This window comes from Alligator mississippiensis, chromosome 4, assembly GCF_030867095.1.
Source record: "Alligator mississippiensis isolate rAllMis1 chromosome 4, rAllMis1, whole genome shotgun sequence".
Lineage (NCBI taxonomy): Eukaryota > Metazoa > Chordata > Crocodylia > Alligatoridae > Alligator > Alligator mississippiensis.
Window position 1 is genome coordinate 4,674,980 of NC_081827.1, and position 17,847 is coordinate 4,692,826.

The 17,847-nt window shown below is 54.7% G+C and overlaps 2 protein-coding genes across 2 annotated transcripts; both read left to right on the top strand.

The window, feature by feature from the left end:
• Window positions 1-2,945: 2,945 nt before the first annotated feature.
• LOC132249896 (ral guanine nucleotide dissociation stimulator-like 1) lies at window positions 2,946-8,665 on the top strand. The gene is made up of 5 exons (XM_059725556.1): window positions 2,946-2,962; window positions 3,697-3,838; window positions 6,163-6,278; window positions 7,093-7,149; window positions 8,431-8,665. Exons 1-5 carry the CDS (start codon window positions 2,946-2,948, stop codon window positions 8,663-8,665), a joined length of 567 nt encoding a protein of 188 aa, XP_059581539.1.
• Window positions 8,666-10,917: 2,252 nt separating this feature from the next.
• On the top strand, window positions 10,918-16,599 carry LOC132249942 (protein TsetseEP-like). The gene is made up of 4 exons (XM_059725704.1): window positions 10,918-11,470; window positions 13,230-13,301; window positions 14,835-14,949; window positions 16,342-16,599. The coding sequence occupies exons 1-4, from the start codon at window positions 11,078-11,080 to the stop codon at window positions 16,524-16,526; spliced, it is 765 nt and encodes a 254-aa protein (XP_059581687.1). The 5' UTR covers window positions 10,918-11,077; the 3' UTR covers window positions 16,527-16,599.
• Window positions 16,600-17,847: the final 1,248 nt, after the last annotated feature.

Below are 17,847 nucleotides of genomic sequence, written 5' to 3' on the forward strand. Positions count from 1 at the left end.
CTTGGAGCGCATTCATTCAACCAAGATCCATCCATCTTCCAGTGCCTTCGTCTCAAATGAAAGCGATGCCGTCATTACCGTTAAAGACTCAGGCAGGAAAGGTAAAATCAGCATGGTAGAGAAGGAGCATGGCCTCAAGGCACAGGGACCACATGAGATCCATGAAAGAGCCTCTTTAGCCACGGCTCTGGTGAAAGGGCTGTTTCACCAAGGGCAGAAGAGGGAGGTGGAGGACACGCATCTCTTTAAACAGTTCGCCCTCCAGAAAGGGCAAGGGCTTGGAGGGAACGGAGGGAAGTTGCCCATGGAGGTGGTGAAATGCGGAGAGCCTGGGAAGGTGCACACCGCCAAAAGGCCCAGTGTAGGCGGCGAGTGATGCAGTGTATTCCTCCCTGCTCAGAGCTGGGAGCCAGTGGCAGCCCCCCTGGGCTCCAGAAATCGGGGTCACAGTCACCGCAGGGAACACGTGTGAGCTAGACCTGGGCCGTCGGTCTCTGTGCACACTCAAGAACTGCTGTGAATTACGAGCTGGTGTTGCAGTCCCTTTGCTCGTGTGCTGTCACAGTGTCCTGCAGGGAAAGCCTGGCAGGGCGCAGTCCTGCTTGAAGTCCCTGCAAGCCAGTCCCTGGTCTCACACCCGGGGGCTGATGCAGCGGTGTGGCCGGACACGGCGGAGACGTGCACGTGGGGAGACGCAGAGAATGCGGACACGCATCACAATGGCCCCTTCTAGAACCGGCTCGGCGCGGTGCGGCTCCTGGAGACGCACACAGCAGTTGAGCCGAACTGCTCCCCAGCTGTCACTGCTTGGGAGGCAGGGCACAACTGCGTCCTTGCTGTGCTGCTGACCGCAAGGGTAAGTGTGGGCACCCGCCCCAGCATGGTGCCTAGTGGGCAGATCGGGGGTGTTTGCACCCACACGTGGGGAGCCCTAGGGCTGGAGGACTTGTGGCTGGGGTAGTTTCACTTGTTTGGTGTCATTTCTTTCCCAAACGGACTTCAGCCCGCTTCAGTAGCAAGCCAAGGGCTGAGGTGTGCAGTGTGCTTGCCCGACATGGGGGGAGGAGAGCGGGGGCTCTGCTTGGAGCTAGGACATGGGGCCGGGCAGGCATGGTGAGGGCTTGCAGCGGAGCAGGCAGTGAGGGGCGCATCTTGCTTTAGGGCTACCCTATTTCCAGGTCCAAGAAACAGGACACCTGCCACGTGGCGGAGGGGGGAGGGGGAATATGATGGGTGGGGGGCGGGCAGTGAGATGCCCGTGCCCTGTCGCTGCCCGTTGTGTTGCCCCCACGGCCAAGCCACAGCCCCCGCCAGCCCTGCTGCTGCCCCTCCCTCCCAACCCACTGACCCCAGCCCTGCCAGTGCCCCTCACCCCAAACTGCAGGACCCTGCGCCCCGGGCCGTGATGGTGCCCCTCACTCCCGACCCGCACCCCCTGGCACTGCCAGTGCCCCCACCCCGTTCCTCCTTATCTGTGCGGTGATTTCAAGTCAAACGAGGCATTTCTGAGTAACAAGACACCATACGAACATAAAGTAAGTAGGAACTACTGGCGGTGGGTTCAACTTCTCTTTCTTCTTTCTTTCAGACAGCTACAGACGAGTGGAGAGTCTGCTCTCCCGGGTCCCAGACATGGGCTGTTTTGGAGAAGGAGAAAGGTAAATCCAAGAGAGATGCCAATTCTCAGTCTCGTGTACTCTGTTTGTCTTGCCTAATTTGATAGATTCAGCTGTTAATTGAGGAGTGCAGTGGTCAGCCCTTAGAGCTTCACAACGTGTGCTAAGGAAACGCACCTTTTCTCTTCCAAGCTTCCTGCTTTCATCTGTGTGAAGTATTGATTTCTATGCGTTCAGCTGGGTGTCCAGGCTGGAATAAACTCCCTGCAGTGGTGGTGCAGTCCCCTACCCTGGAAATCTTCCAGAGGAGACTGGGCGGTCACCCCTAAATGTGAGGAGTCCAGCGACCCCTTCTGTTAGACCCCGGCGCCACGCCGCGCCCAGCGACTAGGGAGGTGACGATGCGATTGCTCGTGAATCCTGTGACTCCTTAGCCAGAGCAAGCAGGGCGCAAACACCGGCACACGTTGCGCGCAGCAGCTGTATTCAGCATGGAGACAGCTTCGGACTAGCTCCCCAAACCCAACAAACCGGGGAGCCACAGGAACAATATTGTTTTTCCATATTTCTACACTGTGCTTTATACTGTGCATTAACACTCGTTCGCCCCTCGCCCCTCCTGTGTTCCACCCGTTTCTCCTCCCATCTCGAGCTCCTCCTCTCTTTCCTGGTTGCTGCATTCCCATGGAATCGCCTCTGCATTTCCTTCTGTCCATGCCTCTCTGCTGAACGCGCACGCCTAAGCCCTTGACTTGCCTTCTTCGGTCGCTGGGCGGATTTCAGCAAAACCTGGAAGCTTCACCATTCGCCTTTTCGCACGTGTTCATCGCGGACTCTGTCACCAATGACGTGTTGTTTCCCACATTCCCGTCTGTTTTTCTGTGCCAGGTTGTACCATCTTCCACAGTCCTAAAACGTCACCTGGCTCACAGCACGCACACTCGCACAGATTCACTTGCTGCTTTTTCCTCCGAAAACGGCTGACACAGTCAGGACGGTTACTTTGCATGAGCAACTGGCTGGCTTAGAGATCATTCTGCCTTGTGCTCAGCAGCTTTGCTAGGCCACAGGGTCAAGCCTTGTATTCAGCTGCAAATTCGATGGGCCCAGAAAATCCAAATAGTGTTGCCCTAACACCTTCTTTGTAGCACTGATATATTTACACCAATAAACCCACCATGGTGTGCGGGTGTTTGAGCTGTCCTGTAAAAATAAACAGCTGTCTGCTTGTCTTTGATATTCCAGATCCTACGCCGCTCTGTTACCCTTGGCCAAAATAGCACACCCCCTCCCTCTTCTCCCCCAAGCCATCGTTATCAGGTGTGCGACATGTCTGTGTATCTGCCGTGGGTGGCCGAAGGACAGTGGCATGTCCTGTCTATGTTTTGGGAAGCATTTTGCAGTCTTTCAGAATGAATGAGGATGCATGGATATAAAAGCAGGGCACAATCATTAGAAGCGTGTGCCACATGCAGCAAAACTAGCAATGGCACAAACTTGCTTTATGCTGCAGTGCACGCCCTCGCGCACGGGGCTGTTGCAGGGCATTTTGTCTTGGGTGGGAGTGGGAGGCTGGGGTCAGCACCCGTTCTGGCCCCAGCAACTTCACTTGGGGCCTCCCTGGGCAGCAGTGGCAGCAACCCCACGGCTTGGAGCCTGCCCGGCAGCCAGGACATAGCTCTGCCCAGCCAGGCTCTGGTTCTGGAAGCACGCACTTTTGCCACGGGCACCGTACCAAGTTTTTTCTTTAGTTTTCTGACACCAGGATCTCTCGGTGTCAAATTTTGGCATCACACTGTAAATCTGCAGCGTGGCAAATGGGTGCACGTGCACAATGGGTGGTATGTGGGGCCTGAAATGGGTTGCAGGTGCCACAAACTGCATGTGCACGCTCATCAGGACAAGTTTTAGTTGTACAAAGAAATGACACAGTGCGTGTTGAACTATTTTTCTCTTTGCATCTCTCTCTGATTTAGTTTGATTTTGAAAGGTAGAGATGTGTTTAGCACTCAGTCACCTTGCCTCCTTGCACCCTCGAAGTAGTAACTGAGAATTAACCAGCTTTTGAACTCATTGACAGGGGAGATGAGGAGGAAGGGTGCGGGTGCATCACTCTGCATTCTTTCCTGAAGTGCTGCCGCCCCAGCAGGCAGGAAGGGCACAAGGAGGAAGGCCTGGAGCAGGGAGCCAGCTCCAGGAGGAGCAGCAGGCGCCACGAGCAGGTAAGACCATCCAACACTCGGCCCCCTCCCCGCACAACCAACCCGCCCTTCTCTGCCTCGGGCGCAAAACTTCTGCCTTGCACCCCTGTCTGGAGCCCGAGGGCCCAATCTGGGACCTCTCCATTTAAAAATCCTAGATCTATCCTGCCTTCTGAAGAACCCTTTCCAAACGAACAATGCCCATTTGTAGCCTCACTGCTAAGAAAACCAATTCCTCTTTAAAGATCGCAACCAACTGGCAAATTGAGCTAGTCCCAGGGGGGCTGTCTTTACCCGTCCCCCATGACGGTCCTGTCTGTGTCAGTGGTCACAAACCGGTGGTATTTGGAGACATCCTGCGGAGGAGGGTTTCAACCCCATTTTGAATGCAAAGTGCTGAGCTTGATCATTACTGAGGAGGCAGCTGCCAAGGATGCTTTCTTTCTCAACAGAGACTTTTGGCATTCGTTTCCATAGCTCCAAGTCTGGGTGCAAAAGGGGTGCTTCCTGTGGTCACAACTCATTGGCATTTTGCTGCAGAGCCAACACCATAGGTTCAACGGACCCACCTCCTTGGTGCCTGCCGTGCAGAGGACGGCTGCGAGAGACCACTACTAGCGGTGATCTCGAGACGTGCTCCTGCGGTAGAGGGTCAGGTGCACGGCTTAGCACAGATCCTCCTTTCTGATAGGAAATAATTTTCCAGGTCCAGGGTGATGTACATGGAAGCAGCAGGCTTGGACGGTGATGAGCCTGTTTCAGGTGTTAGCACAGGTTTTGCTCATGTCACAGACTTTTCCAAACTGTTTTAGAAAAATACCGATCGAACTTTGATCATCCAACACAAATTCAGGTTTTTTAAAAGTTGAAAATTTTGCAAGATCCAGAGCAGCGGTCCTCAGGGTTTTGAGGTTCAAACTTGTCCGCATTAGACTCACGGCATGCTTATCTTGTACTCATTTTTTGTCTGGGGGCCGAGCTCTTCCCAGGTAGGCTTTGCTGCACCCGGGCTGGGCGGCAGTGGTGCTGGGATGGGGTTGGGGGGGCCATGACTAATTTTGGGGTGGCTGCAGGGCCCCCTCCAGCCCCCTTCCCAGCACCAGCACCACCTGCCCCGAGCGCAGCCCAGCCCAGCCCCTGCCGGGAAGAGCCCGGCACCGCCCCGGCCCCAGCACACGTACCTGGTGCCGATGCAGTCGAGGTCTTGGCATGGATCCCGGTGTGCTACCTTGGAAAGTGGGTTCCCCTTCTGCAAATGGGAGTGATGTGCAGCTTTTCAGGAACGCATCTAACACACGCAGCGAGGGCAACCTGGAAACCCCTTCTCCTCTTTCAAAGGACACAGCCCACGAGAGCTGAGAATGGTTTGGACTCCCTAGATTCCTATTGGAAATCTCTGAGTGTATCTTGTGACTCCCGTACAGGTGTTTGCACACACACAGTGCTAATCACACCTTTCCCTGCATGCGTTGAGGGGCCCGAGATACACACGGACCATTATTTGTTGGGGACTGTGAACGGGCATTATCCTAAGGGCTGTAGATTTGCATTGACTCGTGTGACCGATCTACCTATTTCCAGGGAAACAGGTGTTTTTCTCCATAAAAGTCTGTTAGCGCTGGTGGGAGGTCATCCCGACTCCGGGTAGAGCAAGGGACTGAGCAGGGGCTTCTCAGCACGCGGCCGTGACACCGCAGGGACAGCGCCCCGTTCGGTGCACGTGGAAATACAGGAATGAAGAAACTTAGACGTCGTCTTGAAGTCTCTGCCTTTTAATGCCCATAGTCTCCGATAATATTCCTGTTTCTAACTGGACTAGTTAAAAACGCAACGGGGGAAACATTCACTTGTCGCTGTCAAGATGCAGATTTGCATCTTCTATCTGTCTGGGGCTTTCCACCCCAGCTGTCTTTCCAAACAAGGACCTGCCTCACTCCCAGGGACCATTTCCCACTGTGAACATGTCTTTGCCTCTGCAGTAATCACGATGGCTTGTTCCCATTCACTTGAGCGGGCTTGGATCAGGTTCCAGCTAGCGCAAAGGCAAGTGTAAAAGTGAGAAGAAATATTGTCTCTCGATGTAAAACTTGAAGAGGGACACAGGGAGACAAAATAGGTGGAGGCTCCCCCGGGGTATGCCTGGACTCGTGGGATTAACACTCTTCCTTCACAATCCGTGTTTGATCCCATCTGGCCAAGACTTGGTTTTCTATCTCCTCCACCGACAGGTACTGCTGATACGAGACCTCCCCGCTCCAGCGCTGGGTGGACGTGGGGTTCGCGCTGGTTCGGAGGAGGGCCGCTGCCGACTCGTAATGCCATGATGTTGATCTTTTGTTTCCCAGGCCGTTGAAGACCGTGTTGAAAGCCTGCTGCGGGATTTCCACAATGTCACCAGGTTTTTCTGTGACTACAGGGCCTTTTCTTCTCCAGGCGAGGTCCTGGAAGTCCTCCTGCGCAGGTAAGAGCCAAGAGCTGTGGAGGAAGCTGTAAAGGCCTTTATTGGTGGGATATTGCAGGAAACGATCTCAAATAGCATTGAAGAAGGCATACTGAAGAACCTAACTGATTTGCATGTATGTCTAACAACCCGGGCTATCGCTATCCCTCTGCATAACTCTTTGCTCCATGAGTCGGGCTCTGCTGGATCAGAGCAGGGATTTCACAGGCCTAAAGGCACAAAGCAGCGCCCTTCCTCCCCCTGCGCCCCAATACTCCTCCAGCTCTGCTGTCGTGGAGGGACAGCACCCCAGCTTTGGTTTCCAGGGAAAAGCCTGGTTGAGCCAGACGAGATGAACCAGGTGCTCTTCTATTCTCAGTTCCTCCATCTGTGAAATAGGGACAAAGATAATATTTGACCTGCCTTGCGAGATTGGTGAGACACAGCTGCTGTTTGCCAAGTCCTTGGACAGTCTCAGATGAAATGTTCCCTCCAAGGGCAAAGCCTTGGTACTAGTATGGGCAGCGCTCGAGCACATGGCCCGTCGCGTCGCAGACTGAAGTGCGCAGGCTGGGCGAGACTGCTTAGGCTTGAATTCAGTCGCACCAATTGGCACTCTCCCCAGCATCGTGAACGGGATATAAAATGGTAGATGGATGACATTATGAAGGGGAGTAAAGAGAATGACATTCTTCAGCTTGTTTCTCTAAGATAGTTTGAATAGGGAAGTCTTGATTTTTTACTGTCTGGGCAAGGTTTTGAGATAAACTGCCTTACCATTGTGACATAGACTGTTTTTTCAATAACCATCTAAAATATCCATTTTGATATTTAGGCATGGAAACGAGGACGCCTGGATTGGATCAGGAGACGCCAGAAGAGTCCTCGGGAAGTAAGTGTGGCTTTCTGCTGTACAGGAAAACCTGTCAGGATTCAGAGCGTGTGGTCAGCTTAAGCATCTATATATATGATACGTGTGTGTGTGTGTGATATATATATATATATATATATATATATATATGTACGTATGTATTTCCCTAGCCTTTGTAATTAAGTGTCTATATGTGTGTGTGTGTGTGTGTGTGTATATTGGTTTCCCCCTTGTCGATCCCCCTGATCCCCTTTAGCTCTCGGCAGGGCATCGCTGTGAGATGCTCCAGAAGAGCACTAGCACGGCTTCCGGCAGTAAGCGTTTGGCTAAGTCGCCTTAACTCCCCCGGTCTTGCTCCTCAATGACTCGATTTAAGCACGGGTTCATGTAGCTTCAATTCTTTCATTTGTTCTGGGGAAAAACAAGTCCCACGTCCTGTTTCTGTCATGTGCCATGCCCAGGAAAGAACCAGTAACTAGTGAATAGAAGAGCAGCGTCTCACCTGCAAGCCCTCACACCACAGTTTTCCCTCCCAGGAACAACCTTTCTACCAAGTTTCATGAATGGGTTTTGGAGTTGTCATCATTTCAGCATTGTCCAGTCCTAAGACATTGTGGCAGGGGTGTCACAGAGAATGCCACAGGTTTGCATAGCACATCACGAAATGACGATGAGTACTTAGGATTATTCATGATAAGATAGCTGACCTAGCAGTCCCACCATCGCAAAGTCCTTTCTGAACTGGGTGGCGGTGGGGTTGGGAAGTGCGAGTAGGGCATGCTCTGGGAAGTGGGCTGTGCACCCCCGTGCAGCGGGATCCGGCCTGTTGTTGGGATCCGGCTGGATAGGGACCTGGCCATGCCCACCCGCCTGCGGGACACAGATGTTGGGCACCGCCGGGATGGAGCACGTGTGTGTGTGTGCCTGCATTACCCCTTCCACGTGAACGCAGGTGAATCTGCTGATAATAACCCTTGTGTGTCCAGGGTAGATTCATCCCTCGATTAAAGCAGCTTTTCTGCTTCTAGCAGTGGACAGCCTTTCTTGTTCACCCCTCTCAGAAAGGATCTCCTCCAATCAGAAAAGGTGCAGGGAAGGGCAGTGCAGAGAGATGGCTGCGGTAGTCGTAGAACCAGGTTCAGTCAAAGATTGCAGCTGTCCTTTCTAAGGCGCCCAGATCAGAAGTCCTTGCTGGCTCATGGCAGAAGGAATATGTCCATCTTCTCGAGACAGGCTGAGTGACAAATATCACTGTTTCAAAGACTGACCATGGCCGGATTTGGTCAATGTATTTGTTTTCAGCCCGCTAGCCCTGCTCCTCAGCACCTGGCTCCTTACAACGCCAGAAGATTTCAGGGAGGCACCAGGTTACCCCAATTTAAAGACACTGCTCCAGTACCTGCAAGGAGACATGCCTGGCTCTCAAGTGCTGGAAGAGGCAGAACACCTCCTGGCCAAGTTTCTCAGCGAAGAGCTAGAAAATGAGAGTAAGTTATATTTTTTCCCAAGCTATCGCTGCCTAACCTCCCAAACCTGAGCAAAGAATTGCATTTGGGGGGGAAATGTTACCAACAGTTATATTACCAGGGCGAATTGTGATATCGCTGACATGAGAGGGCCAGGCCCTGCAGACTTGAGGGTATGTCCAGTGTCCAACTGACACGTGGTCCTTCACCCAGGTAGAAACTTTCCTGTGGCAAAGAGCTTTGTGGTTCTGCTTCTCAGACCTGGTGCAATGTGTGACCTAGGCCTGGTGTCGAGCTTTGGCACAGCAGTGCAGGGAAATGAGATATGAAAGAAGGGAAACAAAAGAAAAGCAGTATTTCACCCCAGAAACCTGACCTGCTGGGTGTTCCAGAAAGAAGGGGTTATTTTAGACTTGGGCACAGCGCCAGGTCAGCTCAGGCATTTAAATGTGGACACAAGACGCATTGCATAAAACACAACTCCTTTTTTCTTCAGCCTCCAAAATCATTCGTATCTGCAAGGTTGCCAATATGTGTCCAATGAGGCTCTGTCCCGGGGTTGGGTCCAGTGGGTCAAGACAATATTCAGGTCGATGTTTTGATCCAACTGTTGTTCAAAGTCAGCAGAAGTTTCCAGGGGGTTTGTTCCCGCATTTATTTCTTGCAGTAATGTTGGAAAAAGGGTCTGAAACTTTGAGTGGCAGACACTCCCTTGCATGAGAACGAAATGATCCACGTCCTGAAAGAAGGGCTCCGAATTACAGTGCACTTGTCTGTGTAGCAGGGAGTGCGGAGAGGGCAGGGCAGTGTCTAATCTGAGCGTATGATAGGAGCTGTCTTAGAGCGATCACTTGTGTTGTGTCCATCCCGTTTGCTCATGGTTATACAGAGCTGAACGAGCTGTTCTTTCCAAAGTACATCCTGCTTTCTCCACAAGCACATTTAAAGGCTCAGTGAGGAGCCATTGGTCGAAGGCATTTCTTTAGTGAGAAACATGCAGGCGGAGCTTTCTATGTGCAGCCTGAGCTCTAGAGACCCCCACGAGGACTCTCGGCAGGGCCCACCCATGTCGATTAGACTGCAAGGCTGGGGCAAGAGACAAGACACACACAAGTCCATTCTGGGGTTTGCCCATGCTGTGCTGGAGTGTGTGCGTGTGTGTGTGTGTGTGTGTGTGTGTGTGGATTGGAGGCCCCCCACGTCTGGGGCAGGAGGGGCTCCAGTCTACCGGCCCAACCCTCCAGCACAGGCTGGGCAACCCCAGACACAACTCCCTCCCCTCCCTTCCCCACATGGGTGTGTGGTGGCTCTTGAGTCAAGGGGGGGCACGTGCCCCCCCACCCCGATACCAGTCAGCAACCGGGGGCACCCCAGAGGCCGATCCCAGTGGTTGGGGGGTGGTCCCCCGGTGGCCAATCCTGCTGCCTGCGGGGCCCCGATCCCACTCACCATAAAAGCAGCCGCGCTGCTTCGGGAACTTGGTGACCACTTCCAGAAGCAGCGCGGCCATTGGAGCTGGCAGCCCCGCTCCCCGGCCAGCGCTCGCAGGAGGGGCACTGGTGCTCCCGCCTGCTACCCTGCCCACCGGCTACACAGGGAGCGCAGCATGACAGGGGTGCCCGGTGCTCTCCGGGGGTGCACCCCCGTGCCTTCCCTGTGTCGCCCCTGCTTCTCTGCCCGCATCCTAAGGACAGCACCAGGAACAAGGCCAGGCTGCTTCAGCCCAGCCCTGCTCCTGGCATGTCCTAACAGCAGTTAATGAAGGCGCTCTGCTTTGGAGCGCCTTAGTCTGCACCTTCCTGTAATGAGGGCTCATTGGTCTGACAATCAGGCATTTTTTAAAGTGCTCTGCAGCCATGCCCGTCTCTCAGTGCTTGGGCGTAGAGTGCTGTCAGCGGCTGATCATGGGCTAAAGCATCACTTGTCAGTGCCTAAAGAATATTGTAAGAAATACCAGACAAGGCAAGCCGAGCCCAAGAGTTTGGGAGCCGGCAATCAGTGCGGGTAAGAAGGTAAGAAGAGTTTTAGAGAAGTGGGTTTTAAAGAAGGATTTGAAAACAGAGACGTGTTGATGGAGTTAGACTATAGGGGAAATGCCAGCAGAAATGAAGAGGTTAACATCTTGTCGAACAGGATCTGGAGCTGATGTTACTGAGTTAAGACAGAGAGAGAGGAGAGATTCGAGCTGGGGCGGGGAAAGAATCAGAAAGGGAGGACGGAGAGGCTCTTTTTGTGAACAATTCTTGTACAATGTCATTGATGTGGCTTCTTTTCATAAAAGAGCCACATGTAACTAAGGCTGGTACAGCCATTTTCACTGAGCTCATTTAGCTCCAAATAAATTGTTGTATTTAGGCCAGAGCGGGGACCAGCCCAAGGACCAGCCCGGGGACCAGCCTGAGCTCGAACATCAGGAGCAGCCTGGGGACCTGCCCAAGGACCAGCCTGGCAACCAGCATGAGGACCAGCCCGGGGACCAGCCCATGGAGCAGCCTGAGCTTCAGCATGAGGAGCAGCCCGGGGACCACCCTGAAGACCAGCCTGGGGACCTGCCCAAGGACCAGCCTGGCAACCAGCATGAGGACCAGCCCGGGGACCAGCCAAGGGTCCAGCCCGGGGAACAGCCTGAAGGCAAGCCTGGGGAGCTACCCAGGGACCAGCCTGGGGATCAGCCTGTGGTCCAGCCCGAGGACGAGGCTGAAGATCTGCCCGAAAACCAGCTTAGGGACCTGTCCGAGGACCATGCTGAGGACCAGCCTGGGGACGTGCCCAAAGACGAGCCTGGGGACCTGCCTCAGGACCAGCCTGGGGACGTGCCCAAAGACAAGCCTGACGACCTGCGCGAGGACCAGCCTGGGGACCTTCCTCAAGAAAAGGTATGATCTAGAACCTTTTGCTCAAAGTATTCGGTGTGGAAAGGGTAGGAGGAACTGGCAATATTTGCAGTCTAAGTGAAAGTTGAATTTCCACGTCCATTGGCTGCTCCTGTCCCCCACAAGCTGGTCCTAGCTGTGAGCAAACACAAGTGCACGGCTGCAAGCAGCTTCAATGGCCCACCGGGGGCAAATCTGACCCCTCATTGCATGTGGTGTCAGATAAAGATGTTCAAAACGTAGTGTCTTCTGGAACGCGTGTCTTCTGGGGCTCCCCACCTGCCGGTGCTTTCAGAGCGGGAGGGGGCAAGGGAGCAGGAGTTGAGTCTGGGGGTTTTAGCCCCCCTCTACAGGCGGGGGCCAGTGTAGTGCAGCCCCCAAGGTGGGGTGGGGGCTCCACTTCCCCCACTCCACCCTTCAGCACCAGGTGCGGAGCCCCAAGTACCAGCTCCCTCCACTGCCTTCCCCCTCCCATTCGCAAACAGCCAGGACTGCACAGAGCCTGGCCCTGGCTGTGGGAACCTGCTTGCAGGCTCCCGGCGGGCAGCGAGATCCCCGCCCCTCCGGACCCGCAGTGACCGTCGGTTTGGTCTGGGGTAAGGGTGTAACTCAGATCGCTTTGCAAACTTGTTCTGAGTTACAGCTGGGAGCTCCACTTCCCTCTGCACCCTTAGGGCACGTCCGCACGTGCAGGCCCGTGTGCTTGCAGCAGCTCAGATAGGAGCGGCACGTATTTGAGCTGGGGATTTCTCCTCAGCTGGTCCTGAGTGGGTGAGTGGGAACTGTGTGAGGGGGCTGCTCAGGAGGGGTGGGTCCTCTGCCCCCAAACAGGGCACAGCCCCCCCCCACAACCCATGCTCTGCTGCCCCCAGCACCACAGCCTTCCCCGCAGGGCCCACAGTTCCCCTGCATGGCCCACCCCCACAGTACTGCAGCCCACACACCTGCATCCTGTGCTCCCCAACCCCGGCTGGGCAACCGGCGGGCAATGCTGTGCTGCCACTTCCCCAGCCAGGGTAGGGGGCACAGGATGTGGGCAGGGCAGTGCTGGGAGTGGGGTTTATGCTCTGCTACTGCTTGCCCCCTTCCGCCCGGAGCAAGCTGCACCTGCATCATGCTCCTGCCCCCCGCCTGTCCTGGCTGGACAAGAGGCAGCGAGGCATATCCCCCACTCCCAGCACTGTCGTGCCTGCAGCCCGGGCCCCTCTGCCCTCCTCCCCGTGTCCCATGCCCCCCTCCCCAGCTGGGCACAGGTCAGAGGAATCTGCAAACACAAAGGGGTGCAGGAGATGGAAGCCGAGTGTCCAGTGTTTTTGAATATTAGTTTCCTTTTCATATCCCAAGAGAGCCCGTTTCCTTGGGCGAGGAGCCTTGCCCGATAGGGAACGGCAGAGAAAGGTCAGGAGGCACGTCTGCTCTGCAGGAGCTCCTTCCTGAGCAAAGCACCTTGTGTAGTCGGGATGCCACCGTTTCATTCAGCAGACAAGGTTCTCTGGGTAAAAGTGCTGTCTTTTATTAGACCAACTAAACACCCGTTTCACACGGCAACACTCGCTACCGTCCATGTTTCAGGGGTGTTAGTTGTAGATGGAATACTACATATGAATACTTCATTGCAAATACCAAACCGAGCTACTCCTGTCGGTAGGACACCACCACTAACAACGTCCAAGGACCAGGCGTAGACCCCAAGATACTTGCTTCTGGTTCTACTCTTTCATCCCTACCGCTTCCATCACGTTTCTGACTTTTTTCTCCGCAGCACATTGGAGACGCCCGTGTAATTCGGAGCCTGATGCCGAACAGCAAAGGCTGTGTATATAAAAGCATCCTGGTAAGTGATGTGGAAGAGCTGTGTAGATTTATTACTGGATGTGTTTTCACTCCGGATGATAATTTCTATTTAAAATCTCTGCTGCTCTGATTCACACCAAGACAAAGCCTTTCAATATGAGGGGCCACATCATGCCCTTGATTCTTAGGTGAATCGACACTGGCATTTTAGTAGTCAGAGTGCAGTCCACCTCCCAAACTCTTCCCTGGCCTTTCAGCCGGATAATATCCACCACTTGTCCTCAACCATTGAGTAAGGTAAGGAGAAAACGTGCACTGCACTTGTACGAATGGGCGTGCGTGCACAGGTAGGCAGACAGATACACTGAAGAGCAGCTTGGAGGCAAGTCCCCGGAAGATGCTGTATAGCAATAGAGAGTATGTAGTAACACAAGGCTCCCAAAGGGCAGACACCTCTAAACAGCATCGTGTATTAGCCTTCCTTTTCCCTTAGAGGACAGTGGAGCTGGAAGGGACCTCAGGAGGCCATCTAATGTAACCCCTGCTGAAGGCAGGATCATTCCTGAGTAAACCTTCCCGCCCAAGTTACGTCTGACCTGTCCTTAACACTGCACAAGCCAGCCTCCCAACAACTACTATTCCCAGTGCCCAAAACACCAAGAATAACCGTCACCTGCTACAGGTAAAGCAAGGAGGCGAGGCCCAATGCCAAACGTGGGGCTTGGTGTGAGCCCGAGCAGAGAAGCAAAACCCAGGAACTTGCTGGTTGTTTTCGTGCTAGCAAGAGCCTCAGCACACCCGAGTCCAAGCCCCCAGCCCTAACTGCAGCCAGCAGACAGTGCTCCCAGTGCGGCTGCTGTCCTTCCCGGTCTGGGGCTCTCTGCACATTGGCTCAGGAAGCTCTTTATTCCTGCAGCCAAATCATCTGAACAGCAGCGGAGCCAGGACACATCCCTGGAGGAGTCCACTCAAAGCCTCCTGCCATTCCCACCTGGGTCCATGCACAAGCGCCTTAGACACCTGGCTCGACAGCCACAAGCAGTGTGCTCTGGAGTCATTCGGTTTTGCCCATGTTTCTCCAGGTTGTTTCTGAGAAGGTTGGCTGGGACTTTCCAGGGAAAGGGAAAGTGTTGAGAGGTAAACCCTGGGCCAGGTTCATGGTGACGCAGCTGCTGCTTGGGCCATCTCACTGGCACAAGGTAGAGTTAGGCAAGCAAAGCCTTGATGGCATAGGACCAGCCTCGTGGCTCCTGGGACTCTGCTCCGTGCGGGTGGTCACGCTGGAAGGAAAGGTTTCAGAGAGACAGAGGCAAAAGCAAAGAGCATTCAGAGTGGTCTTTTTGACACCAGGCACAAACACAGTCTAGCCAGGCAGCTTGGTAGAGTCACATACACACAGGCACCGTCACCCTTTGCTAGGATGTGCTGTGCACGAGGCTATTCCCATCGCCGTAATTCCCAGTCGCGCACTGTCTGTACCTGCCCGATGGGACACCAAGCCAACACGCCAGATAGATAACCTGAAAACAGATGTCGAGAAGCAAAATCAGTCATTGCAAAATGCTTTTTCCAGGTAACCTGCCAGGACAGGACAACAGACGTGATTGAAAAAATATTCACCAAATATGATGTGGACCTCATAGAAGTGGATAACTTTGAACTTGTGCAGGTCATCTCCGAGCACAAAGGTAAGAGAGCAAAACTTTTTGCTGCTTAAAAGCTCCTCCTCATGGTTGCAGAAGAACATGCATGTGAATCCGTTTTAGAAACAGTGCATTGTTTCATCTCAAAGCCAGGGGCAGTCGCCCTCCCGCTTGAGTACCTGGTAGGAGTCAGCACACCGCTGCTCCCCTGTGGCATGCCATGGGTGCAGTTGGGGAAGACTGACAAGTAGAGATCCAGCGCTGACATGTGTCCAGCGGTCTGCAGTCAGGCCCAACTGCAAAAGAAGCAGTGGGAGCATCACCTGTACACTGGCTGCTGCCCAAAAAGCCACAGGGAAGACACAGTCCAGATCCACGCCCTGAAATCCATCCTGCTTGACAACCTCTGCGCCCTCTGCACCAGGAAGGTGTCCCAAAGCCATCCTGAGGGTCACAGACCCTACGGGGGAAAGCACTGTATAAATGCAGAGCATTACCCGCAGAATAGCTTCGCCTTCCCAGGGGGCTCCTCCATTGTATGCATTGCACTTGCAGTGTTCGGCAAGCCCTAAGCCTGCTGGGTATCTTGCGTGGCAGGAGGAGAGTCTACCAGCACTCCCTGACCATTGCCAGGTCAAACTCTCATCAGCATCAAATCAGCAGCCGCCTCAGGCCCTGCCCTGGATTTCCCAGCCCTCTTTCAGAGGCAGTGAAAGCAGGGAGGATGCAACGGGAGGGGAGAAAGCCAGGCTGAGCAGGCTTCCTTCTGCTCACCTCTGGGACCCAGCAACCCAAGGCCCCAGCGCTCCCCCTCCCCACACACACACCTCTTTGGAAAACAGCTGTGTCCCATTGCTGGCAGACAGGTATGTGGGAGCTCAGGGAGCAGCAATCTCCTGTGCTGCCAAAAGGCAAGGCTCACGCCCTGCTCTTGGTGCATGAGGACGTAAAGGGGTTGTCTCGGCTGAATGGAAGAGAATTGGTCTTGCCCCATTTGTTGAATAAAGCCCCAGCACATGCAAGCTGCACAAAACCACACGTGGAAATGATGCATTAAAGAAGCAAGGCAAATGATTGCCTTTCCCCTAAACGTACAGCCCTGTGTGCATACATCGTGCTACTGTGTGTAGTCAGTGATCTCAGAGCCAGGAAACGGTTTCCTGTAGTGCGCACGTACGTTTGGTGTTATCACACTTGCAGAAGCATAACTTTGGGTGGTACAACATTTCTCATACTTTTGCTGGTGGGAAAGGAGATGTTATACCTAGTAAAAACCATGTTAAAGCCCCTTATGGGGACTTCAGAGAGGCACGTGCCCAGCCACAGCACACCTCTGAATGCTCCCCCGTGTCCTGCGCTTGCTTGTCGTGCTGCTATCCAGAGTAAATCACTCGACGCGGCTTTTCTTTTCTTTTTTCTTTTCTTTTCTTTCTGCAGAGCTAGTCTTCCCACAGGGAGCTAATGTGTTTTACGGGATGAACAGCCAGTGCAGTACAGACCTCATCCTGCGAAGAAAGCCCTGTTTAATTTTCGGCCCATGGCCCGATGAGCACAAGAAGAGGAGGCGCCTACCCAGGCTCTTTCGAGGTGGCCGGAGCAGACGCAGACGCCTAGGTTTCTAAGGAATCCGTGAATCCCATTGCCAGGCTGGGGGACACTGGGGCTGGGGGGTTGGGGTGCAGGCATGGGAGGGACGGGGTCAGGGGGGAAAGGGGAGCAGAGGGGAAAGGGGAGCATTTCTGTGCGTGGGGGATGGTGTGGGAGGGACAGGGGGAAATGGGAGGGAGGCTTCTTTCAAGGGGGGACGGGGCTAGGGTTGTGCGATTGCACAAAAGCAGACACCCGGGTGGGGGAAGAGGTGTGCCCCTTCCCCCTGCCCCCCCAGCCCTGCCGGTGCCCCTCACCCCCAGCCCACAGCCCTTTCCCACCCCCATGCCTCCTGGTGCTCCTCCCTCCTGGTCCTTGCCTTTTGTCCTGCCCCTCTTCTGTGCCGGGCGCTGTGGGATTCCCAAATCCCAGGTCCCTCAGGATCTGCTCTGCACTGCTCCTGGCTCCATGCCGTGGTGCCACCTGGATGAGGGCCACGGGCTAGTTGTGGCAGGGCTGGATGCGGTCAGCGATTCTGGCCGCGACGTCCCTGCCCCTAGCTCCGGGCAGGCCCCGCATCTCCGCTTCCCCTGGCGTGCTTGTTCCCAGAATGACTGAGGAACGCTCCGGGATCGTCTGCACGTTTGTCATGAGGGAGATTGGGGTGCTGGGTCTGAGGGGTGCAGCTGGGGCTGGCTGAGCGCCTGCCACTCCAGCATTTGGCTGCATCCTGAGTCCTGAGAGATCATGTCTGCATGTGAGCCTGGCCTCTTGGGCAGCATGCTGGCGCTGGCGCTGGGCCGCCTTGTGCTGGCGCTGGGCCTCCTTCCCCACCATCTCCATTCACTTCAGCTCTAGCTCGTGCCTGAGCTTGCTCTCCTCTGCTTCCAGCGGCAGCTGCTATTTCCAGAAGTCCCGCTCGGAGGACGGCCCCTCGGGTTCTGCGTGCACACGCGGAGGTGACCTTGCGGCCCGGGCATCATCACACAGGGACTTAATGAGGGCTTCTCTCTTCTGCTCCTTCCTCTCTCTTTCCTCACCCCTTTCAAGTCGGCCACAGTCCCGTGGTCATGCTCGGCAGTCACCCGAGCTATGTGCACTGTCCCCTTGACCCCATGCCCCATTAGAGCTTGTTTGCTCAAGGGTTTTCGGTGACTCTCTTCCCTTCCCCAAATGATGCCTTCAAGACAGCAGGTTGTGGGACCCAGAGGTGCCACCACATGTGGCGGGCCAGTACGGGGTGCTCCTGTGTTGAGCCCCCCGCCTCTCTGCGCCCACCACCTTCCAGGCTCCGCGTGCCTCCCTGGGCACCTCACGTCCAGCCGACCCCCTTCCTGGAGCACACCTGCAAGTCTT

Excerpts from the sequence above, each read along its gene's own strand:
- LOC132249896 (XM_059725556.1), top strand. Across the intron at positions 3,839-6,162 it reads GCAGCAGGCGCCACGAGCAG|GCCGTTGAAGACCGTGTTGA; the intron begins GTAAGACCATCC and ends TTTGTTTCCCAG. Across the intron at positions 7,150-8,430 it reads GCCAGAAGAGTCCTCGGGAA|CCCGCTAGCCCTGCTCCTCA; the intron begins GTAAGTGTGGCT and ends ATTTGTTTTCAG.
- LOC132249942 (XM_059725704.1), top strand. The coding sequence starts at position 11,078 with ATGGAGCAGCCTGAGCTTCAGCATGAGGAGCAGCCCGGGGACCACCCT. Across the intron at positions 11,471-13,229 it reads GGGACCTTCCTCAAGAAAAG|CACATTGGAGACGCCCGTGT; the intron begins GTATGATCTAGA and ends TTTTCTCCGCAG. Across the intron at positions 14,950-16,341 it reads GGTCATCTCCGAGCACAAAG|AGCTAGTCTTCCCACAGGGA; the intron begins GTAAGAGAGCAA and ends TTCTTTCTGCAG.